Source organism: Doryrhamphus excisus, chromosome 3 (assembly GCF_030265055.1).
Source record: "Doryrhamphus excisus isolate RoL2022-K1 chromosome 3, RoL_Dexc_1.0, whole genome shotgun sequence".
NCBI lineage: Eukaryota > Metazoa > Chordata > Actinopteri > Syngnathiformes > Syngnathidae > Doryrhamphus > Doryrhamphus excisus.
Window position 1 is genome coordinate 2,378,366 of NC_080468.1, and position 22,739 is coordinate 2,401,104.

The following is a 22,739-nucleotide window of genomic DNA, read 5'->3' on the forward strand; positions in this document are numbered from 1 at the left end:
GATTATCATATGGAAAACTTCACTTTGTCTTGTGCCTTCGCTCCTCTGGGGAATTAGGGAGCACTGCTTTATAGACTTTACAGTATAGTTGGAAAAATCATGACCTCTGATGAATATGTGGGTGCTTTTGTCCACCTCCTGGACCACAAAAATGGCATTTAAACACCTCAAAAAAGGAGAATTTGCAACAGTCGCGGACCTGAAAAACTGTCAAAAATGTGGAATTTTTTTGCCTTCTTTAAGTCCTGCAGGGGGTGGCATGGCGGTCTAGTGGTTAACACGCAGACCTCACAGCTAGGAGACCAGGGTTCAATTCCACCCTCGGCCATCTCTGTGTGGAGTTTGCATGTTCTCCCCGTGCATGCGTGGGTTTTCTCCGGGTACTCCGGTTTCCTCCCACATTCCAAAAACATGCTAGGTTAATTGGCAACTCCAAATTGTCCATAGGTATGAATGTGAGTGTGAATGGTTGTTTGTCTATTTGTGCCCTGTGATTGGCTGGCCACCAGTCCAGGGTGTACCCTGCCTCTTGCCTGAAGACAGCTGGGATAGGCTCCAGCATCCCCGCGACCCACAGGAGGAAAAGTGGTAGAAAATGAATGAATGAAAGTCCTGCAGGGACCCCTGATGAATGTGTGGTGGGTTTTGTCCACCTCCCGGACCAGATAAGTGTTATTTAAACACCTAAAAAAAAAGGACAATTTGCAACAGCCGGACACATGTGCTACATAATGTGCCATTTCAACAGAGAGAATTAAAATACAGCAATAAGTATGAGGATTTAGCATTTTATTTTGTAACATGCTGCACTGCTATACAGCTGAACGTGGAAAGATAATTTCTAAAAGTATAGCATCGGAGTTCATACTGCACTTGTATGATTGTTAGTGAGCCTGTTCACGAAGCTTACATTCGCAAAGCTCTTTGTAGATCCGCTGGCGGATCTTTGGTATGTCCCTCTGTGAAAAATGCATCGGCTGATCCAAGGCGAGGCATCTGGAATACTGAAAGCGAGAGCAGAGGAAGAGTCATGAATTCTGAGCTCTGAGCTGATTGGTTGAGCACACTACAGCAGGAGAATCATGCCGGTACCTCCAAGACAAAAACACCACAGTCATTTTCATTGGTCTGCTGTGGCACTTTCTGCAAACAAAAAAAAAAAAAGAAAATGAATTAATAACTCAGTAGCGGGTATAATTTTTCCTGCCAATTTTGAAAAACATACCTCATCGAATGACATAGCCCAGCCATTTACAAACGATGCGTGTTGCTTCTCTGTTGCTTCTGTTACCAAGTAATTCAGGATGCTCTGCCGTGGACAAATGCATTCTAATATGCTCACACATGACACGAGTGGAGAGGGGCAGGGGGTACAAAAGTGTGATTTACCCGTGCAACTTTGCGCAACACATTCCCTTGAGAGTCAAACAGACAGATCCTCCTCCTCGCAATGTCGGCGGTCACCAAGCACCAATGAACCTCCAGGTGGATGGGCACCAACAGCAGAGTCTTGGAGAACAAGTCCACCTGCATAAGAGACAACAAATAAATGGACGCCGCTGAAGTAGCGGTGCGTTCATGAATTTCGTATAATGCACCTGCTTCGTCCATCTCTTTACTCCATCGTAGCCTTTGGTCATGAGCTGTCGATGGAAGAAGCTGTTGAGAAAATGGACCTACGACAGATAGGTCAGTCATGAGACAAGCACGGGGGTTTCTCTGGTCAAAATGTACTTTTAGACTTTGATTTATGGCACATATACTGTGGTGTTGTCTCAATAACATCTAGCTTTGACAATACAGCACACAGTAGCCATGTTTACATGGACCCAAATATTCCAATTCCATTCGGGTTATTTGCTCAAACGGAAAGAATGTAACCTTTGTATACACCTCATTCCCAAAGAAAAGTGCCAATCGGAATTAATATATAATCGGATTTACAGGGGTGGAATATTCCTTTCCCCAATCCGATTGAGGTATCTTGTACCCGCTCAAACAGAAAGTTGTCAACTGCGTTCTTCTTTGTGGTGTTTTTCTTCTTCTGTTGTTTATTGGCGGTTGGCAAGCAGCTTTTGTGTGCAACAGAATCTAAACCCTTCTATACGCCATTCACAAGTCCACTTTTATTAAAAAAGAAAATACATATCTATATAAAACATGTGCCGAGCTTAATTATAAAATATTAGCAAGATTGAACTTTATCTTGTCCTGTTCCCGGGTGCGTTCTTTCAGCGAATGCGGAGACATGACGTAACACGCAGGTCCAGACGTTCAGTGGAGACGAGCAATCGGCACTGGACTGCTGTGGAAAGTTTGTTTTTGATTCAAACTAAATTTCAAGACTGGACGAAGGAAAACTGGCAATACGGAGTTATTCCAACAAGTGAAAGAAAAAATGGAGGAAGTCAGTATCACATGATGTTGGTGTTTACGCTTCACTGCGAATGCCCCATTGACTATTCTGGTTGATTATAGCGGCGCATGTAGACACACGATTGGAATATTCCTTTCCATGTATACCATTGCTTTCGGAAATGTCATTCGGAAAGAGAAAAACTCCTCATGTAAACGTGGCTACTGTTCCAAATTATTATGCTAATAGGATTTTAGTATACAAATGCACATGTGTACAATTGAGATTACCTTGTGTTGTGAAGCCTCCATAATCAATTCCCCATACATGTTCATGACCTGCAGCAGAAAACAGAAAGATAAGACTATCTAGACTCTACGTAATAACTTCAAATTCAGGTGCTGAGCGCGTGTGTGCGACCTGGTCGTTGAGCCAATTCTCATGCTCCAGTGTGGACAAATCATCCAGCGTTAGGGTGTGCTTCTGGAAGACCACTTGGAAGGAAGGTACCGGCTCCCACAGCACGGCAGCAAATCTGCGTTTCATAACCGTCAAGATGAAATTTGTCCTGCAAAAGTATATAAAACATATACAAATTCATTAATAAACATCATTATGCCTTTTTGTGCCCGATGTGGCAGCCAGACACCACGACGACACCATCTTCCTGTCTTGTCATGAGTTATGTCTCCAATTCAATAGTGTTTCTCACCTTTGTTCTCAAAATGCTGACACTTCCAACTTGGTTTGGCTCCATTGTGGGTTTATTGAGGTGAGAAACACTAAAGCGTTCAATAAATAACTCGAGGCAAAACAAGAAAATGGTGGTTGTTCTCGCTGACGGATTGGGAACAGTCACATCAAGAATCACGCCTTCAAAAGAAAGTAAAAGTAACTTTAAACATTCATTTATCCCTTTCATTCATTATGTACATGTGTTTCCAATGGTTTTCCGCAACAATCTTTTTGGTATTCTTTTTTTTTTTTAACATCTACATTAAATTCCCAACTATTGAGCACACCTAAAAATAAGCAACACCGACTAAATTTAAAGAGAAGAAAAATATTGTACATATATAAGCCACAAGTGTCCATGTTGCAACATGTGGGAGTGGCAGTGCTGGAGGAACGGCGCATTAAATACTTTGTGTACACTATAAACCTTGCAATCCTCGGTGTTCCCAGCGTTACTCGTTAGCGCCAGTGGGTGAGATGCAAGACACTTTTTTTTTTTTTTTTTTTTTTTTTTTCATCCTCAGTTGCTGACGCAGTCCCAGCAGAAGCTGTAGTAGTTCTACTCTTGGTCATGCTTACTTAAGATTTGTCAGATCAAAACATGATTGCTATACAAAACTTGAAAACGTGCACTTCCTGAATATACACTATGCATCTTAAGTAGGGTAGTTATTTTAGCGTGAACAAGCCTAATCAACTGCAGTCCATTTAAGTTCATATTGTTGCAGACGGGCTACCCAGCATGCCTTGTGGGTATTAGGAAACAACAGTTGAGTTATGTGTTATGTTTAGAGCTTAGTTGTCGATTTATGTGATGCGTTAACTTGCTGTGGGTGTTGTGTTTTCATATCGTTGTACCATGAGCACCTAAGTAATATTGCTTGAATTACCTATGCCGCCAAATATTTTAACCCAATGAGGCCCTTGAGTCAAAAGGTTTGCCCACCCCTGTACTACATACTAGAGCTGCAACTAACAATTGAATTTTTTTTGTCACTTAATCTGAAGTCTTAATCTTGGAGTTTCAATTAATCGAGTAAGCAGTTAGGCCCTACACGGAGCAAATCAATATGAACCAAATGCAGAATTACATACGTGCTCATGGTGCAACGAAACAAAAACAACACACCCACAGCAAATATCGTCACGTATATCAACAACAACAAGTGCTAAACATAACACGCAACTTAAAACTGTTATTTCCTAAACCATGCTGGGTAGTCCCGCTGCAACAATATGAACTATGAACAACAAAACTTTACTCTGACGACCTCCTCAGCATGTCTGGCAATCAAGCAAAAATGCAACAAAACATGCAAAAAGTTGGGACAAAAAGTTCCACAAGTTACCCAGCATACCTTGCGGTGGGAATATATAGGAGTTTTTCTACTAGATATTCATTTGCATGCCCATATTAGGTAGGTTACTTTGTGCGTTGTGTGTTGACAGTATTGAGTGGTTTGGACAGCTTTTTTGTACAAGCTACAATTCATAGAGATCAAGTTCCCTGTGCTCTTAATTTGGGTGTTGCAGTTCTATAAAGTGGCAAGACATGTAACATTATAAAAAACATGACAAAAGCATTCAAAATTGTCAATTACGAGAAGAACGAAAGACTAAAACCAACAAAAGCAGGGTGTTTTGTTTGTCTAAAGCTGGTGTGTCGACAGAACAAAGTCCAACTCTTCGTTTGCTTTCGGACATTCACCTGTCAGTGAAATCGGCGTTGAACATTTTTGTCAGGTGCATCAACACGTCACTCTTCTGTAGTGGGATGAACGTTCCATACATTCTGAGAAAGTCATCAAGATAGTCTAGAGATTAAAAACACTATTAGTTCACATATCTTCACATAAATAAAGGTGGAACAGTCAGATACATACCATGGATAGTGTTTGTCACTACTGTGAGGCCAACATCCGTTTGAGGGTGTATTGTGTTCTTGGTAGAGGTCTCGAGGTCTGCATTCGGAGTAGGTTCCAGAAAGGAAGCCGTGCATTCTCCTGCTTGGTCATCAGCAGGATTCTTAACATGAGAATCTAACCCAGTGAGTGATAGCTCTGTAAATTCACTCAACTCTACAAAGGGTTCTGCTCCTTGAGAAGGTGCCACTGCTGGAGTTTGAGTGACGTGGCCTGGGCTTGCCTCCACAGAGTTGAATGTTGTGCACATTTGTGAGAAAGGTATTGTGTCACTTGTTTTCAAGGGGGAAGTCTGTTTTTTAAGCCGGTCTTCTGAACTTTCATGAGCAGCATTGGATGTTTTGGCTTGTGAATGTTGTAGAATCGGTGACGGATACAAGTGTCCTTTATTTCTCTGCAAGTATCCGCTGAGAGAGGAAAGACTGGTGCGCCTCCGCCGCATTAATCTTTTACTTTGAAAAAAGGCAAAACAGCAATTCTCTTGTCGCCTCCTCCACAGCCACATCTGTAATTTATAATACAACTGTCTCTTAGTCCGTCTGGAGAGGTGTGAAACTCTTTTGACTGAAGATGTGGGGTCCTTAACGCATTTGCGGTTCTTTCTGAACTTTCGCACGCCGTACATCTGGTCCAGTTTTGAGATTATGCATGGACACATGACGGCAACACGTAACAAGTTAACATCTCACAAACATAAGCCTGGATTTGATGAAGTCTTCCTGAGAAAGAAGTTCTTCAGTGGCATGGTCCCATTTTGTTTGAGACCTTCCCCAGGAGACTCTTAGTCATTTTGAACATCTGCTAAAAAAGAGAGTCATCAAAAACAACACTACCTATATGTACATATGTACGTGTATATTTAGCGTCTATATTTGAATGGTAAAGGCAGCAATGGCGGCGGGCTAAATTGCATTCAACATGTAGCCAAACAAATGTGAAATGAAAATGTAACTGTAGACAAACGCTAGTAACACATTGTAGTACAGTATTTGTTGGTTTTTTTTAACCATTTGACAAACACAATACGTCTCTAAATGCTGTTTCTACTCATTTCTGCTAATACACAGTGCTACAATACCAGTATTACAGTATAATGTTAGCTATCGACATACCAACGTACAAAAGCATGACTTTCATACCGGAGCAGTCGCTCTAACTCACCGTTATTGGGCCGCTCGACGTGATACACCGTCGTATGTTTTACTTTTCGCCACATCTGCAAGAAATACAACCACGACACTTTTAAATTCCAAAGTAATTTTCGCTGAATACACGTTTACTTTCGGGCGTCAAACACGCAATCAAAGCACGCTGCCACTGAGTGTCGCATATTGATTACGTCACTCCAGCGTCGTATCCAAACTGTTATTTAAATCAATTACGGAGTTTATAAAATAGCTATAGATATAAATAAATACGTTTCGTTGGAATGGATTCTGTACACATACACTAAAAATAATATATATATATATTTTTTTACAATTTTACATTTTAAACAGTGTTTTTTTTCATGTGGTCTAAGAAACAGTGGAAACAGTGGAAACAGTAGCACTAGCCAGGGGCAACAACATTTGGATGACCTAGAATAAACGAGGAAATCATCACAGTGATCTTGTTTGCTTTAGCAGTGCACACACATGGGTGCAATGTATAGACACAAAGTCCAAGTCTTGGTTCAGAGAAACAACTAACAACTGTAAACTGTAATTGACTGTACTTAAAATCACTCTTAAGTTTTTGCCTAGGGGCAGAGGGGTTCCATTCAGTCTGAATTGGGCTTGGATGTGTTTCAAACGCTGGAAGAAATATCCATTATTGAAAGATGTTGCTAAAATTGGCCTTGCATTTAAGATGGTGTGAATTTTCATTGTGTTAAGGATCCTGGCAGCTGGTGTTCACCATTATTGAAAACTTAAAAAAAAAAATAAATGTGTCAAATAAAATAAAGCATCACTTTGAATGTGATGCTTTTTAAAAACACTGCTTAATAGTAAGCCTTTATTACAATAATAAAGCCAATGTTGCATTGTGAAAACATGGCACTTTCATGTTTGTACAGTGATCATTTTTGATCGTCTTGTACTGCATAGTGCATGCAGGGTTACCCAACATTTTGGGCGATGTGAAAGGATTTTAGACTTTTGTGAATCAACCGGGTCTGGAAATCAATGAATGTTCCTGTTTCTCAACTCATGCCGCCTCATAGCAAACATCCTTTTTTATTGCGCAATCACTTATAATAGAGAGGCCAGTGTTTGACCCTTATCCACTATGGATTCCCTCTTCGTCCATTCATGATTTTTAAATTCAACATTTAGTTTGTGTTACTAGCCGTGTCCCTCCTTGTTTTATGTGAGTACTTTGGATTTTGCAATGTATTATTTGTATGAATTCAAGCACAAAAACTGTATTCAAAGCTTTGGTACCTCTTGCCTTGTGTTGACCGGGAGTGGGTGGTTCACACAACTGTATTCTACATTTGTGGTGTTAGAAAGATAATGAATGAAATATAGTGGCAATGTTCCTAGATTTGCTTTAATATCGATCCCACCATTCATCAGTCAGACTTCAGTCAGCAAGCATTTGTTTTGGCAGCAATCCTAAAAGTACCACCCATGTGACGTAGAAAGGCAGGACTTTGGGATGTAAGTACTATATATACACTAAAGCCTGCATGAGGTCTCTCTCTCTTCCTCGTCATCCTGTCTAAAAGGCACGGCGGAAATGAATCCTCTAGGTATCACAGTGGTTCTGGTACTCCTGGCAGCAGGGTACGCTCAGCTCAATGTTCTGCAGCCAGAGTGTGACTCCCCTGAGGCAGAAGAGGCTGCACTGGCGGCTCAAGACTACCTCAATGCCCAGCACACTCACGGCTACAAATATGCACTGAACAGGATTGAGGACATCAAGATTCTCACGAAGGTGAGTGAAAATGTAGTTAAAAACAAACACTACACTACATGCATGTTCCCGGTCATTTCTCATTGAATTCATTTTATTTTTGTCCCAGCCTGATGGAGATAACACATACGTTGTTGAAGTGGACTTGCTGGAGACAGACTGTCACGTGTTGGACCCCACACCAGTTGCTAACTGCACAGTGCGACCAAAAGTACTCACGGTACGGTAAGCCTGCACTAGACACGTACCAAAGGCTATCATGAGCTTCAGTAACTGAAATGTGGAATTTGAAAGGACCTTTGTCTCAAAACAGGCAGTCGAAGGAGACTGTGACGTGGTGCTGAAAAGGGTTGGAGGAGCTTTGACTGTCACTGCTTTCAAGTGTAAGACAGAAGGTAACAAACTGAAGCTGATATTAAATATTATTTGGATAATAATGTATTTCTTGATGTCTGCCATGTAGTGATGGGTTGCTCCCAATCTGTTCCATGTTGAGCATATAAATCAGGGGTGTCCAAAGTGCGGCCTTGGGGTCAGTTGTGGCACATACTAAAAATATAATTTAACAAGAAAGTAAAAAAAAAATGGCAACAGCAAAATGAAAAAATCGGAAAAGTCAAGATCTTGAGAAAAAAGTATTAATTTTACAGGAATAATGTCAAAATATGATGAGGGAAAATAAAAATAACATAATTTTACTATACCATAATATCATGTTGATGTTGAAATAGAGTTGAAATAGCAAAGACAAAAAGAGTATTTTATTCTAAAAGTTTGTTATTGTGACAAGCAGCAAAATAAAATTGTCATTTTTGGAAAATTACATTGGGGAACAAGTTATAATATTATGGAAATAAAGTGAAAATATTACCGGCATATAGTCATGATGCGGCTCAAAGAAAAAATTTGTAAATATTATTTCAGTTGAAATATTTGGAAATTTGAACAAAACCCTGCAAAATGGGGGGCAAAAGCTCAAAGTTGATACTAAAGATAGGCTTTTTCACCTCTCAGATGAAGTTGCTTTACCAAGTACTAAAGTGACCCTGTATCTGTATCAGTATCAAAAGGATGTGCTGTGGCGGACACAGCATTTGATATAATAATATTTGGTGACACTTTACAATAAAATACTTATAATAGTCAATCAGGAATGAGTCTACCTAAGCATTACTCATTAGTTCCTCAGTAACTACTCATAAGTTGTGTACCTCATAATAAAATGAGATTTTATATCACTTCTGTCTACAATGTTCAGAATCAACAGAAGACCTCTGCTTGGGTTGTCCCACCCTCCTTCCCCTGAACGACACAAGAGCCCTCGACTTCGTTCATACTTCTCTGGCAACCTTCAACAACAATACCGTTAATATGACATATGCTCTTCTTGAGGTCGGAAGGATGTCAACACAGGTGGGTTCGACCGGGATACATTTTACAAGCTCCGATACGATCCTTGGTGCATATCAGATGTTTCACACTTGATTGCTTCAGATTGTCTCTGGTGGCCCACACTACTTGGCAGAATATGTTGTCGCTGAGGCTAACTGCACTGATGATGTCTGTGTGCCCCTGACTGCCGCCATGGCTGTAAGTACAAGTGTGATTGAACATAAAGTTGTATTTTTCCACCCCAACGAAGATGTAAAAGATGATTTATGGCTCAAATAAGAAATATTTATATTTTCAGACACATGGTATTTGCACCGCCAAAGGCCTGAGTGCTGCCCACACAGTTGAGTGCAAGATGTTTCCCATCATGGTGAGATATACAGTTAATGCTTGTCGACATCACCGTACCGACAGTAACTGACTGAATTCTTTGGATTCAAATTATGACTCAGGTACCTCAAGATGCCAACAGCACCGATGTTCCTAAAGTGTTCCCAGGCGTCCATGTTCACACGCACAATCTCTCCAGAAAGCACGGCCTGAAACACCACAAACTGACCTCTCTCCATGACCCCCACGTTACTGGCCTTTTGTCCGCCGAGTCGGCAGAGTCTTCCGAAGTGGTGCCCGTCGTGGCGGTAGCTGGTACAGTCGCACCTGTTGCTCCAACCGCTGACACCACATCCTCATCCGAGGCGTCGGTCAGTTTAGAGAGTCCCGTGAAGATGCTTAAAAGAGATGTATCCGCTGCAGATGTCGCAGTTCCCAACGCCATTGCAACAGACCCCATCCTCCTCATGCCACGGTGCCCAGGAAGGGTCCGATACTTTTAAGTGTTCCTATGCAGAATATAGACTATTTTAATAAAACCTAGAGTTGTTTAAACACTGTCTCAGACATAACTCATAGCAGTTCATAAGCTTGGAATCATTGCATGTGGATTTAACTGCCTTTATTCTTACAAATAAAAAAAACTGTTTTGGAAAATGCACCTTCTGAATCTAAGTAATACAGTTGCACTAAATTGTATTATCTTGTGTGTATTTCATGTGTTAAAGGACAAAGGAGTCGTCTTGAAGATAAGGTTTTAAACACTAAACTGGAGTAAAATAAAAACTGGGACAGTTTTCAATGTATCAATTAATGGCAAGACATTTCCAGCAACAGCTAATGAGAACATACCAAGTGTTCCTGTGAGAGTATTTATTAAGTATATACTCAAGGTCAAATTATAGTTTATTTACAATGCATGTCATCTGCTTACTCTGACCCTTCTTCACTGGGATGGTCCAGTCCTGTAAGACAAGCATCATCAGTTTCAATCACAGAATAAGAAATATAGTCAACCAAGAGACGTACCGCGTCTGTTTACAGGAACATTTGGCAGCTCGGTATCAGGTCTGCTGGATTTAAAGTCATCTTTTGGAGTCTTGGCCACTCCTGGCTCAAGCCATCGTAGATGTTGGGACTTCCTTGCAAGACGTCGGGCCGGGACAGTTTCTTCAATAGCCTCATCCGGGAATTTCTGCTTGGACTCAGAAGTGCCAGCTTCTTTACCTGGGGGACCATGTTGTAGAAGCATGTATCCCTTTGGTTCATAAGAACGCCTGGCCTGACCACGTTTGAAGAATTTCCTTGTTTTTTTCGGAAGTGATGAACGTGGTAAATCGGTGAGGACTGAAGTATTTGTAGTAGCGTCAAAATCGTCAAACATGGAGTAAGGTAGCAAATGACTCAGTTCACCCTCAGCTTCTGGCGGGGAAGGCTTTTCGGGTCCATGGAATAATTCCAAAGGAGTTGGCATTTGATTTGTTTGTTGCTGCTGAAGGTATTGGTTGATATGAGACATGGCATTTAGACCAGGTGAGTAATTTATCAGGCCAGACGATAGTTGCACATTTTGCTTTGTTGGGTGACGATTTGGATTTTGTCCCCCTTGATTCACAGCAGCATTAAACAGATTTTCAAGACTGAACGGAGGCACATCTTCAGGTGATGATTGGCCTTGTGGAGAATGTTGGATAGTCTCATAGGGCCAACTGGACAAACGTGAATTGGAGTTAGGAACAAAAGGGTAAATTGGTACTTCAGAAGCTGCTGTATTGGTGGGATTATGTCCTGGTAATGCCAAATTATCACCCAGGGGTTGGTCAGGTTGTTGCTTTTGACTTCCGTATGTCAGAAAGTGGGTGGAAGTGGGGACAGAGTCAGCAGCTTTCCCAGAATCATGTGGTTTTTGAGCAGACCAAGTATAATGTATGCCATTTCCAGGGCCATAAGTCATGGAGGCAACATATGGAAACCCTTGGGAGGTCACTTTACCATCAGGCACAGGAGGCGGAAGATGATAAAGATGTTGATGAAAAGCAATCTGTGGGCAACAATTTGAAAAACCAGCAGTGCAAAATTTGATGCAACCACGTGTTGAACCCTGCGAGAGCAGAGCCTGCAGAGGGGTTTTAACACCGTGCTGGGGTTGCTTGGTTGGAGACGCTGAGGGTAATGCTACAAACTGCTGCCATTGTGGGTGACGCCACTGTGGCATCTGGCTATCTGGAGGCGTTTTGGCTGGAGGTTTTTCATTTTTAGGCTTCTCAATGGAATGTATGCGAGCATTCGTTTCAACGTCTGGTATTGGTGGTGGTTGAGGTCCCTGAACTGTTTTCTCAGGGACCTCAGGCTTCTGTGGAGGATGTGTGGGCTTGATAACAGGAACAGGGTTAAACGGAAAAGAAGGGAAGGGTTTGGCTGGCTCCACATCAACCGGTGGGTGTTCAGATTCTGGTTCAGTTGGCTGTAGAGAAGGCGGTGGCTTTTTGAACATCTCATCAGGAGTGGGTACAGAGTAGGGTGGATAGAGGTATGGATAGTGAGGCGGCTGGAGCTGACCAGGAGGCAATTCAGGCTCTTGGGGTTTGGGGAGCTGTGGAGGTTGTGCAGGCTCGGTAAGTGGTTTCTTTTCAGGCACTGGTATAGACAAGAATGGGTAGACTGGCTTCTCTGCCTGACTCGGTGGGACCTCAGGCTGTGGCGGTTGGAACAGCCATGGATAAAGCGGATTTGGATATGGATGGGCTGGCTGCTGCTCTTTACATGGAGGTTGTTTTGGTTCTGGTGGAACTGGCTTTTTGGGAGGACCATTCGCAACATACACCTGAAAGGGGTGCTTGCATTGGACATGACCTGGAGGGCATTCAGGATGTCGCACGGGTATAAATTCAGGCCCAGGTATGGGGTTGACCGGCCAAAGGCTGTCAATTGGTGGAATGACAGGTTCTTGCGGTTTGTTGAGAATTGGTTTTTCTTCAGGTGCAGTGCAAAATGGATAGTTTTTGGGACAGACTGGCTGCCCAGTTTGACTGGTCTGAGTCACAGGGTTTTGAGGTAAAAGGGGCACAACAGGTTTATCATCAAGTGGAGGGTTAAATAGATTGTCGAAGGCTGGTTGTCCACCTAGACCTGATTGCACCCCAGGCTGTTGTGGTTTGAGGGGTTGTAGAGGAGGCACTGGCTTGGTATGTTGGTTTGGTTCTTTTTCAGGCCATGGCATGTTGACGAAGGGGTAAAATGGCTTCACATGATCTGGATAATCTTCAGGTTGTTTTGGTGGTACAGGCATGGGTTTTTTGTCAGGTTCTGCTAGAGGATCAGGCATAGGGTAAAGTGGATATTTGTATGGATCGTCAGGGTTCTGAATAGGACCTAAAAAAATCTCACGTCTTGGTGGTTTGGGGGGAAGTGGAAGAAGTTCAGGTTTTGATAGCGAAGGCATGGGGATTTTGTCTTCCACAGGGGTCGGCATAGTGTAAAATGGATAGGGAAATGGGAAGGCAGGCTTCTGAGTAAGACCTGGAAGAAGATCAGGTTGTGTTTTGGGGGGCTGTGGATGGTTTGGTTTATTTTCAGGCCATGGCATGGTGAAGAAGGGGTAAAATGGCTTCACATGACCTGGATAATCTTCAAGTTGTTTTGGTGGTGCAGGCATGGGTTTTTTGTCAGGGTCTTCTCCAGGGTTAGGCACTGGGTAAAGTGGATAGGTGTAATGCTGGTGAATATCACCTGGAAAAACCTCAGGTGGTTGTGGTTTGGGAGGTTGTGGAGAAGGCAGGGGTTCGGTGACCTTGTTTGGTTTTTTTTCTGGCCATGGCATGGTGAAGGGGTAATATGGCTTTTCATCATGATCTGAAGGCACTTCAGGTTTTGGAGCAGGAGTGGGTTTTTCTTCACTTTCTGCTCCAGGGCTGGGCATTGGGTATGGTGGATAGGGGTACAAATAGTGAGACTCCCGATTGCGACCTGAAAGAACCTCGGGTTTTGGTGGTTTGGGGGGCTGTGGAGCAGGTGTTGGGTTAATGTCTGGTTTAGGTTGGACCTGGTGTGTAAAAGGCATGGGATTCGGAGGTACCGTGGGTTTGTATGAATGATCAACTGTGTGATGGGGATACCACTCTTTGTCTGGTGATTGTTCTTTTTTTGGAGCCTGTGTTGTTTGTCTTGTGGGTCCAGATTGACCTTGAATCGTTGGACAGGAAACCTTAACCTCTCTTTCTCCAGCCAATAAAACGGTGTACTTTCCATCCTGCAATTAAAACTATTAGTGAAGGAAATATGAAGTTAAACTTGCAATTGTCAAATCGTTACCTTCATCTCCACACAGGGATCATAGCGGACAAAGATGCTCACACCTTCAACATGTTCACCAACAGTGATGCCACATTTGAGTGCAGCAGCACTTAGCCACTCCCAGTCACCATTCACTGTTAATTACATTGCCATCAATTATTAAACCCCAGTGATAAAAAGTAAAATCACAAAAATACTTTTGCTTGTGGTTCAAGACCTCCATAGAGACTGAAGAGACAACAGTGTACACAATGTCTGATTTGTATTACCCTATTTTTGCACTTTATCTGCCCTTGTGTACCTTGTATACTTTTGCCGCTTTGGGGAGAAATAAAAATGTTCTCTTATAGCGTGTGGAAGTGGTAAGTTTTCTTTGTCCTCAACTTTGAAACAAAGTTTAGCTTCTATGCTCTATGAACGTATTAAGTTTATTAATATTGAATCCAACTTTGAGGAAATTCATTTTTTGCCATCAAGTGTGGAACCAATTAACCGCAATGAATGGAGGGATGACTGGATGAGTGTCAATTGAAAACATATACATTCAATTACATTTTGGGCATAGTTTGGCATATGGAATTATTTTATTAACTGTGCATATTGTGCTGAACAACCAGGCGGTGTCCTAAGTTGTGATGAAGTTCCACTTGCAATTCTATGGTTATGATTACACTTTTCCAGAAATCCCACTATTGGGATGGTATTGCTGAAAATACTTTAGACTTTTAATACTTTGTTTTGACTACATTTCATCTGTAAGATTTTGTAAAGTGGGTGACATGTTAACATAAAATAAATCTGAAGTATATTTTGTACATTTAAATAAGCTTACTACAAAATACAAATTCCATAAATACGGAAATAGTAAAATACAATCAATGTAAATAACCAGTTTGCACAACTAACATTTACATTACACCACAACTATACAAACAAAACCATCGACCCACATATGCAAAACTATGTACAAAAATTCTGTGTGACTGAGGCATTCAACTGTACCGCCATTATGGCTGTGATTCAAAGTCATTAAAAGCAACTTACAATTTATTTTCATTTTAGAGGCTGGAAGAGTCCACTCCAATTTTACAACCATGCCTTCTGCATGGCAGGTGACCACGGGTGCATTTGAAGGCCGTCTCATCAAAGGGCAAGTCATCCTCACTGGCAACCCCCACCAAAGCAATGGTAGTACATACGCATCCTCCTAAAAAATACAAAAAAAAGCAACAAAAAGTGTTCATAGTAAATACCTTTTTTGTATGTGCAGTTTACAGCACAAAAAGGTCCTACCTGAACAGTAACAAAGCAGCCATTATAAGGAGCCACTAAGACCATATTGCTTGGTGTTGACCTGATTGTATAACCACAGCTTTGAGGCAGCATGGACAGAGGCAAAGGAGTCATGAGCGTACCTAGAAAGCAAATTCAATTTAAATCATCATTAAGAATGTGTTGGGAGTTGTCAAAGTAGGTAAATCTTACCCCTATCAACCAATAACAATGTTCCTGGGGTGGAGGAAATCTCTCGGACCTGAAGCTTCATGGAGTCAGCGGTACATTCCACCTTAGGATCCATTTGAAGGAGTTGCTCCACAATTGCCTGGTCTGGTTTGGAAAAACCATCTTCTGGACCACTGGGTTGCTTGGACATTTCCCACCCTTTTCACAATATAACTTTAACAAGCTTATATCCACTTTGAAATGAATACTGCATGATAAACATGTCATACATACCCATGTCTGCTTGGTAATCTGAATCGACATCCAGGTTGTCACTTTTATGACCTATAACTTGTTGAGAGAATAATAGTCTTCCAGTGTGGACGACGTTACTTTTGTCTCGACTTTGATTCAATGTAGAGTTGTGTATTAATTTGGAACAATGGCAAAACGTACTCACAACCAGAAAAATCCCCAAATATAGTAAAATCTTAGAGCCCCCAAGCTCTCTACACGCCATTTGAAAAAAAGGGGGAAGCACTGCATATACAGGAGTGTGGGCAAAAGCTGAGAACTCCACAGTGCTGATAACAAAAGGTAGAAGGCTGAACTGGAACTAATTAATGAGAAAAGAAAGGGCTAAACCTCAACAGGTGTTAGCAATGGTGCAATGAAAGGTGTGGCCTTTGACTCCAAGAGGTCAAAGCCTATTGGTTCTCATGTTGACCAAAGATTTCACATATATACAGATGTATCTTGGTAAATAACATTTTTTGAATTTAGATAATTATAGCTTCCTGGTAATAAAAAGTAAGTATTCCAACAAATTTGAAAAAATGTCAAAACGTTAAATATCGTAAACCACACAACTAGCTTGTGCGCGTGTGTGTACGCATGCGCACTCGGGCACAGACTCAAACGTTATGTTGAATTGAATTTTATTTTATTTTTTAAATATCTGACGTGATACAAGCTAAATAAACGTACAGCATATTAATAATGCGAGGGCTGGCTCACTTACGTTTTATGGTAGGTGTTTATGGAGTGACAACATCGACGGCTAATAACACGCTAGCATAAAATCAAACCAGCAAATCCAGCTTCACTTAGAGCGGCCATTTTCCGCTTGGTCCTAGTGCTGGTACTGTCTCTTTTTAATACAGTGTAGCGTAACATTTTAGTCGAAAAAAATCAAAACATAATTTTGAAAAATATGGGGGCCATACCCGCCTATTAATTGAGCTCATTTTAGATTACATTTAAAAACACCCCAATTCGAATACAACTGGATTGGGTCAATTTACTGTACTGACTATTATGGCTAGTGTGTGTGTGTATAACAGTAAGGTTGAGTTTTTATGCCTATGAACCACTTAATAGACCAAACAGTATCACTTAGTTATATTTTTCTCTTAATATAAACAGAAACTCAGCAAACAAAATGTTATTTTTACATAACAGGTGACAATCCAGTTGAAATGTGATTAAGTGTGACGTCTGTGTGTTTTCCATGATCATCCTACCTTTATTTATACGCAATGTCGAGACAGGATTCATTATTCTCAACATCACAAAAAACACAAACACTTTTTTTCCCTCTCTCTTTTAATTCTGTACATATTCCACACAGTCTGGGAATAACTGATGCCAAAACGTCCCATAGGAAAGTGCCATTGAAAGTTATATCTTGCTGGGACAGCAGGTAAAAATCCAACTTGTAGCAACACATCAGATTGATTTTATGGCACTGAATACACAATTCTCTGAAATTGATCACAAGACAACTTACAAATGTTCTGATTCCAACCAATATCACTTTCAATAGTTTTAGTGTACACAGCATTTTTTTTTTTTGTAATTTTTACCTAGTATACTTCTAAATACCATACGATGACAATTTGTGAATACATCTTTAATGACTAAAGCACAAGGCAAATAATAGCAAGGTGTCAGAAGTCAACAGCCTTGGTTTACAGTCAATATGCATTCATGTAGTTTCAGTTGTTAATGAAGACAAAGTTAGCCAAAATGAAAAAAAAAATCTATTAGTGATGAAACATGGTAGTGTTGAAGTCTAATATGAGTCGTTTTACAACTTTCTGAAGCTGTCTTCATGGTCTACAGTCAACAAGTGATGACAACAATCATAGAATGAGGTGAAGCAACTCTGAACATCCTCAAAGATTGGTCCGAGGGGGGGGGGGGGGGGGGGGGGACAAGCGGGATGGCGTAGGGGCTGGGAGTAAAACAATTTTACAAATTACGGGAGCTGGCTGACAAAAGGTGAGCTGTCACAGAGGTGGAAACACCCACTGCGACTCCAGAATGTGTTGAAGTATCAAGACAACGCTGGCCTTACACAACACTCAAAACGACAAACCAACACCACATCTTTAAAGGTACAACAGCAAAAAGCCTGTGATGGTAAAACAAGATGAGTGGCAAATTGGTACACAGATACAGGACGTTGTCAGCGTTTTTTTTCCTTTTTTTATTATTATTATTATTTGGAGGCAGATGAGATGGTTTTGGCTGCGAGGACAACAATGAAGCAGATTATGCATGCGACTGTTCAATGCAGACATGCTGATAAAGGGCGGAATGGGGCAGTGCCTTTAAAAAGAGCTATTAGCAAAGCAGATGTTATACAAGGCAAATTCAATTCTTTATTACACTTTGTGGTCTTTTTTTTGCACGCTCCTTTGGTTTATAACATTTAAACAATTTTATTGAACATGCCATAACTGTAGTGTCAAAAAAAATGTGTGGTTACAACATTGGGGTGAGGGGGGGAGGGGAAACCAAAAAGGGTGGTTGTGGGGGCTGTGTATAAAATAGAGCGGGAAGGAAGAAACATTTGCCCTTTAACCCTGCAAGTAGTGTCAACACAATGTAGTGAGTTGGGGTGACCGGTTAAGTTGATGGATGGTGAGGTTGCTTAATATCCACATGTCCTCAGGAACGACGCCATATCATATGCTTTCGTGTTAAGCTGTCCATGGACCGCTTTGTTTCCCATGACTATAACCAATGCTGGGGCAGATAAGGAAAAAAAATAGAGAGAAAAATGAACAAAACTGAAGAGTCCCCACCCCTACGGGATGGAAGGGGGAGGGACCAGGTATCAGAATCTTACCACTCTTCAATGCTATTAAAGGTTTCCATGACATTTGACCGCTTGCAGGAGAAATCTTAACAGCAAATATTTCTTTTTTTTCTCTTCTTTTTGTCCCTCAAATTTTTACCTAAATGAGCCTGGAAACATTAAAAGCCTGAATCCCTCAAGTATTTTGCCATCGAGTAAGCCTTCTTATTCAATCCGCCGCCATGGACCCCTTCTTTGCCCATTACAAGAACCAAAACTGGAAGAGAAGAGATAGAAAAAAGGGGACACTGTTAAGGTGAGAATCTGGGGAAAGCATCTAAAACTCAAAAGTGTTATCAAGAACAAGCTAAAAAGAACATTTAAATGTTTATTTTTTTTTTCAACTTCACTTCCTTTTTTTCAATACACTAATGAACCATGCTGAGTAGAGCCTATTACTAAAAATATGCATATTTAAGCATATTTGACTGATTATTTTTGGCCTAAATTAACCCGTAACCCATGCCAAGGCAAACATCAACATTTACAGCAAGACTTATATCAAATTTTCTATTATTGTATCTATTATATTGGGTCATATGAGTATAATTTCTGACTATAGGGGTGTTATTTCATGTCCAGAGGACTCAATAATGTTAAACATATTTAATAGGTCGTAAACAGGCTTTCAATGCCACTACAACAAAAAATATTCGATTTATAAATGAAGAATCTTGGTTTGGAACTAATTAACCACAACAAATAGAACAATAGAGCCCAACAGCTTTTGCATGTTAAGAATAAACAAAGTTAATTGACTTTTCCCATAGAAGACTTGGAATTAGATGGAAAAAGAGGTGGATAAGAGGGGAAGCTTGAAACGCCTCAGATCTTAGAGACCAAAAAATAAAATTTGGTAGAGTGGTTAGCATGTTGGCCACAGTCAGGAGATCAGCTTGTTTGTCTATATGTGCCCTATGATTGGCTGGCGACCAGTACAGGGTGTACCCCGCCCCTTGCACAAAGTCAGCTGGGATAGGCTCCAGCTCACTCCCACAAGCCTAATGAGGGTAAGCGGCATAGAAAATTGATGGATGGTATTCCATACTCGAGTCAGTTTTGAAACCAATGCCATTTGCTTTCCTCCCGTACATTATTAGAATACTAATTGGCCTGACTGCAGTATCCATAAAAGGTAATCTTGGCCTTTCTATTGCTCAAATTGTGTGAAACTAAGATAAAGCTCATGTGTGACGAAGCAAAGCCGCAGAATTGAATTGAGAAAGTTAATTAAACAATGCATGCAACTTCTTGACTGGTCTTAATCTACACTGCTCAAAAAAAAAAGGGAACACTAATGTAACACGTGGGTCTGAATTAAATACTTTGTTCTTCCCATAGTTGAATTTGCTGACAACAAAATCACACAAAAATGATCAATGAAAATCAAATATATCAACCCATTTAGGTCTGAATTTGGAGTTATACTCAAAATGAAAGTGGAAAAACACTACAGGCTGATCCAACTTTGATGTTGATCTTTGATGCCTGGGCATGCTCCTGATGAGATGGCGGATGTTCTCCTGAGGGATCTCTGGGGAACGGGCGGTCCAGTCCATAACATCAATGCCTTCATGTTGCAGGAACTGCTGACACTTCAGTCGCATGACGTCTAGAATTGTCTTGCATTAGGAGGAACTCTGGGCCAACTGCACCAGCATATGGTCTTACAAGAGGTTTAAGGATCTCATCTTGGTACCTAATGGCAGTCAGACTACTTCTGGCAAACTCATAGGGGGTTGTGCGGCCCCCCAAAGAAATGCCACCCCACACCATTACTGACCCCCTCCATGGCGTCTCCACGCTCTGTCGCGTCTGTCACATGTGCTCAATGTCAACCTGCTTTCACCTGTGAAGAGCACAGGGCGCCAGTGGCGAATTTGCCAATGTTGGTGTTCTCTGGCAGCCAAACATCCTGGTCCATCCACGGTGTTGGGCTGCAAGCACAACCCCCACACCTGTGAACATCAGGCCCTCACACCACCCTCATGGAGTCCATTTCTGACTGTTTGAGAAGACATGCACATTTGTGGCCTGTAGGAGCTCATTTTGCAGGGCTCCGGCAGTGCTCCTCCTTACAAAGGAGGTATTGGTCCTGCTGATGGTTTGTCATCCTGCCATGGCCTCCTGATGTACTGGCCTGTCTCCTGGTAGCACTTCCATGCTCTGGACACTACGCTAACAGACACAGCAAACCTTCTTGCCATCCAGGATGGCATGACTGCCGTGCCATCATACAGGAAAGTCCTATCATACATTTTGACTTCTTTAAAGCATCAAAGTTGGATCAGCCTGTAGTGTGTTTTTCCACTTTCATTTTGAGTACAACTTCAAAGCCAGACCTCCATGGGTTGATAATTTGATTTTCATTGATCAGTTGTGTGATTTTGTTGTCAGCACATTCAACTATGGAAAGAACAAAGTATTTAATAAAAATATTTCATTCATTCAAATCCACAACATGTTACTTTAGTGTTACCTTTATTTTTTTTTTTTTTTGAGCAGTGTATTTCATATATACCTTTTCCGGCTCGTCCCACTGAGATATTGTATGTCGGCTCTCCTCCTTGGCTCTTTGTCCTGATGTCCATTGTCCAGTCTCCGTCGTTCTGGAGGCTGTCTCGGAGGACCGAACACTTCTTTGAGCCCAGAGTGAGACCAAAGGTGTAAAAGGTCTCTCGGTCTTTTCCTACGAGGACGTCAATTTCTTGGGACTGCAATACACAAGCGCACAACTAAATGAATCACAGCATTCTGACATGACATGCTTTTTTGTGAATACTCAAATACTCAAGCATGTTACCAAGCCTGCTGATGAGGGGACACAATTCAAAGTTTAATATTAAAATTTCAAAGACAATCAAAAAAAGCACATGCATAGTATTACAGAGGCTATACGACCAAAGCATGGACGTACAGGAAGTCCTGACTACCAATGACGGTCTGGGGTGAATTTAAACATTCACTCCCCAATTAATATGAAAATGTCACAATGTTGCTCCATTAAACGCAGCAACAATATGGCAGGTTTATCTGAGGCTGGTCAAAAGTCAGCGTAAGCTTTTTAAATCACAGTTAACCAGCGGGGCGGCTTAATGTTAGCTAATCAGAGCACCCCGGCACACAAAGCATGATGGCTCATTGAACCAAAGTCGAAGGCAGACGCCACGCTTATGTAAAATGAGCACCATTTTAATAACGTTGCTTAGAATTATTAGCGACTGGCGTCAATTGTAAAATGCGTGTCTTTGTTTTTTTTCGCACGCAAGTTGCTAAAAGCGAGGTCTCACGCACGCAAGCGCTAATCCTGCGGCGTTCAGCAGGGCAGGCCTAGGATGAACTAGCATGGCGAGCACGGCGCCGTTAGCTCGCTAGACATTTACATAAATAACAGTCCTCCAGTCTGGCAAGCGCCCGTCTTGCGCCTCCAAACAACAACCCCGTGTATATTCCCCTCAACAAACACCGCCATGTCGTGTTCTTACCGTGATATTGTTGAAAGTACCACCGGCATGTGCTGCCCAAACGTATTTGGCGTCCACATAGCCAACAATGGCGCTGTCCTGACAGCTGCCATCGGCCATCAGGTTGTCCACGTAGCTTTGCCAAGACATGTTGAAGAAAGCGATGTTGCGTGGAAAAAAATCGCGGGGTGTTGTTGTCAAATTAAGACTATGCGGAATTATTTTGCGAAAAAAAAGCCCTGCAAACGAATGGAGAGCCTCGGATGTAACCCACACTTGGACGCTGGGGTGGCAAAGAAAGCCGGGGCACTAGTGCGGCTGCGGCTGGGTGTAGCCCGTATATCAGATCACTCCGCACAATGACACACCGGCGCTTTTATGGCAGCAGGCGGTTGAATAAAGAGGGACTTAACGGCTCAGCTAAGAGTCAACGGTCTGAGGGAATGCTGGGGTACACAAAAAGGCAGTTGGGGATTTACTATTCTGCTCATTTATTGCTTCTACCTTTGATTGTTTTTAATGCAGCTTCATGTTTCAGCCTCATCAATGGCTCAATTGCTCCACGATTTATATATTTTTTTTTCTCCAAGAGAGGATAAACATAATCTCGGGTGGGAAATAAATAAAAAAAAACTTTTAGCATATAAGTATGCGCAATAAACCTATGGAATGGCGCAAACACTGCACTGTGAGATAAATCTGAGACAGGTACTAACCATCACCATGGACTTATTTACAATGTTTGTGTCACTTAGCTG

The 22,739-nt window shown here is 41.6% G+C and overlaps 4 protein-coding genes across 5 annotated transcripts; 1 reads left to right on the top strand and 3 right to left on the bottom strand.

The window, feature by feature from the left end:
- Nucleotides 1–772: 772 nt before the first annotated feature.
- LOC131125596 (sentrin-specific protease 5-like) lies at nucleotides 773–6,358 on the bottom strand. 2 transcript variants are annotated; one of them, XM_058067281.1, is made up of 10 exons: nucleotides 6,175–6,358; nucleotides 4,975–5,811; nucleotides 4,800–4,905; nucleotides 2,777–2,924; nucleotides 2,647–2,694; nucleotides 1,599–1,676; nucleotides 1,390–1,527; nucleotides 1,226–1,309; nucleotides 1,093–1,143; nucleotides 773–1,004 (listed from the first exon to the last, which is right to left on the bottom strand). In XM_058067281.1, the coding sequence occupies exons 2-10, from the start codon at nucleotides 5,669–5,671 to the stop codon at nucleotides 885–887; spliced, it is 1,470 nt and encodes a 489-aa protein (XP_057923264.1). In that variant the 5' UTR covers nucleotides 5,672–5,811; nucleotides 6,175–6,358; the 3' UTR covers nucleotides 773–884. The 2 variants fall into 2 exon arrangements, with proteins under 2 accessions (XP_057923264.1, XP_057923265.1); XM_058067282.1 differs by having other exon boundaries at nucleotides 4,975–5,814.
- A 1,331-nt stretch (nucleotides 6,359–7,689) lies between these two features.
- ahsg2 (alpha-2-HS-glycoprotein 2) lies at nucleotides 7,690–10,297 on the top strand. Its single transcript, XM_058068157.1, has 7 exons — nucleotides 7,690–7,935; nucleotides 8,024–8,134; nucleotides 8,228–8,309; nucleotides 9,173–9,327; nucleotides 9,409–9,504; nucleotides 9,605–9,676; nucleotides 9,759–10,297. Exons 1-7 carry the CDS (start codon nucleotides 7,738–7,740, stop codon nucleotides 10,137–10,139), a joined length of 1,095 nt encoding a protein of 364 aa, XP_057924140.1. The 5' UTR covers nucleotides 7,690–7,737; the 3' UTR covers nucleotides 10,140–10,297.
- A 176-nt stretch (nucleotides 10,298–10,473) lies between these two features.
- LOC131126023 (trithorax group protein osa-like) lies at nucleotides 10,474–16,131 on the bottom strand. The gene is made up of 7 exons (XM_058068156.1): nucleotides 15,667–16,131; nucleotides 15,415–15,591; nucleotides 15,223–15,344; nucleotides 14,974–15,136; nucleotides 13,948–14,063; nucleotides 10,666–13,885; nucleotides 10,474–10,601 (listed from the first exon to the last, which is right to left on the bottom strand). Exons 1-7 carry the CDS (start codon nucleotides 15,890–15,892, stop codon nucleotides 10,567–10,569), a joined length of 4,059 nt encoding a protein of 1,352 aa, XP_057924139.1. The 5' UTR covers nucleotides 15,893–16,131; the 3' UTR covers nucleotides 10,474–10,566.
- A 1,884-nt stretch (nucleotides 16,132–18,015) lies between these two features.
- pfn2a (profilin 2a) lies at nucleotides 18,016–22,343 on the bottom strand. The gene is made up of 3 exons (XM_058068158.1): nucleotides 22,003–22,343; nucleotides 21,039–21,231; nucleotides 18,016–18,734 (listed from the first exon to the last, which is right to left on the bottom strand). Exons 1-3 carry the CDS (start codon nucleotides 22,129–22,131, stop codon nucleotides 18,637–18,639), a joined length of 420 nt encoding a protein of 139 aa, XP_057924141.1. The 5' UTR covers nucleotides 22,132–22,343; the 3' UTR covers nucleotides 18,016–18,636.
- Nucleotides 22,344–22,739: the final 396 nt, after the last annotated feature.

Excerpts from the sequence above, each read along its gene's own strand:
- LOC131125596 (XM_058067281.1), bottom strand. The coding sequence starts at position 5,671 with ATGTGTCCATGCATAATCTCAAAACTGGACCAGATGTACGGCGTGCGA. Across the intron at positions 1,677-2,646 it reads TGGAGGCTTCACAACACAAG|GTCCATTTTCTCAACAGCTT; the intron begins GTAATCTCAATT and ends TATCTGTCGTAG. Across the intron at positions 1,144-1,225 it reads GGGCTATGTCATTCGATGAG|AAAGTGCCACAGCAGACCAA; the intron begins GTATGTTTTTCA and ends TTTTGTTTGCAG.
- pfn2a (XM_058068158.1), bottom strand. The coding sequence starts at position 22,131 with ATGTCTTGGCAAAGCTACGTGGACAACCTGATGGCCGATGGCAGCTGT. Across the intron at positions 21,232-22,002 it reads GTACTTTCAACAATATCACG|TCCCAAGAAATTGACGTCCT; the intron begins GTAAGAACACGA and ends TGTGTATTGCAG. Across the intron at positions 18,735-21,038 it reads AGTGGGACGAGCCGGAAAAG|TTTTGGTTCTTGTAATGGGC; the intron begins GTATATATGAAA and ends CTTCTCTTCCAG.
- ahsg2 (XM_058068157.1), top strand. The coding sequence starts at position 7,738 with ATGAATCCTCTAGGTATCACAGTGGTTCTGGTACTCCTGGCAGCAGGG. Across the intron at positions 8,135-8,227 it reads TGCGACCAAAAGTACTCACG|GCAGTCGAAGGAGACTGTGA; the intron begins GTACGGTAAGCC and ends GTCTCAAAACAG. Across the intron at positions 9,328-9,408 it reads TCGGAAGGATGTCAACACAG|ATTGTCTCTGGTGGCCCACA; the intron begins GTGGGTTCGACC and ends TGATTGCTTCAG.
- LOC131126023 (XM_058068156.1), bottom strand. The coding sequence starts at position 15,892 with ATGGCGTGTAGAGAGCTTGGGGGCTCTAAGATTTTACTATATTTGGGG. Across the intron at positions 15,592-15,666 it reads AGATTACCAAGCAGACATGG|GGTGGGAAATGTCCAAGCAA; the intron begins GTATGTATGACA and ends TATTGTGAAAAG. Across the intron at positions 13,886-13,947 it reads ATCCCTGTGTGGAGATGAAG|GATGGAAAGTACACCGTTTT; the intron begins GTAACGATTTGA and ends TTTTAATTGCAG.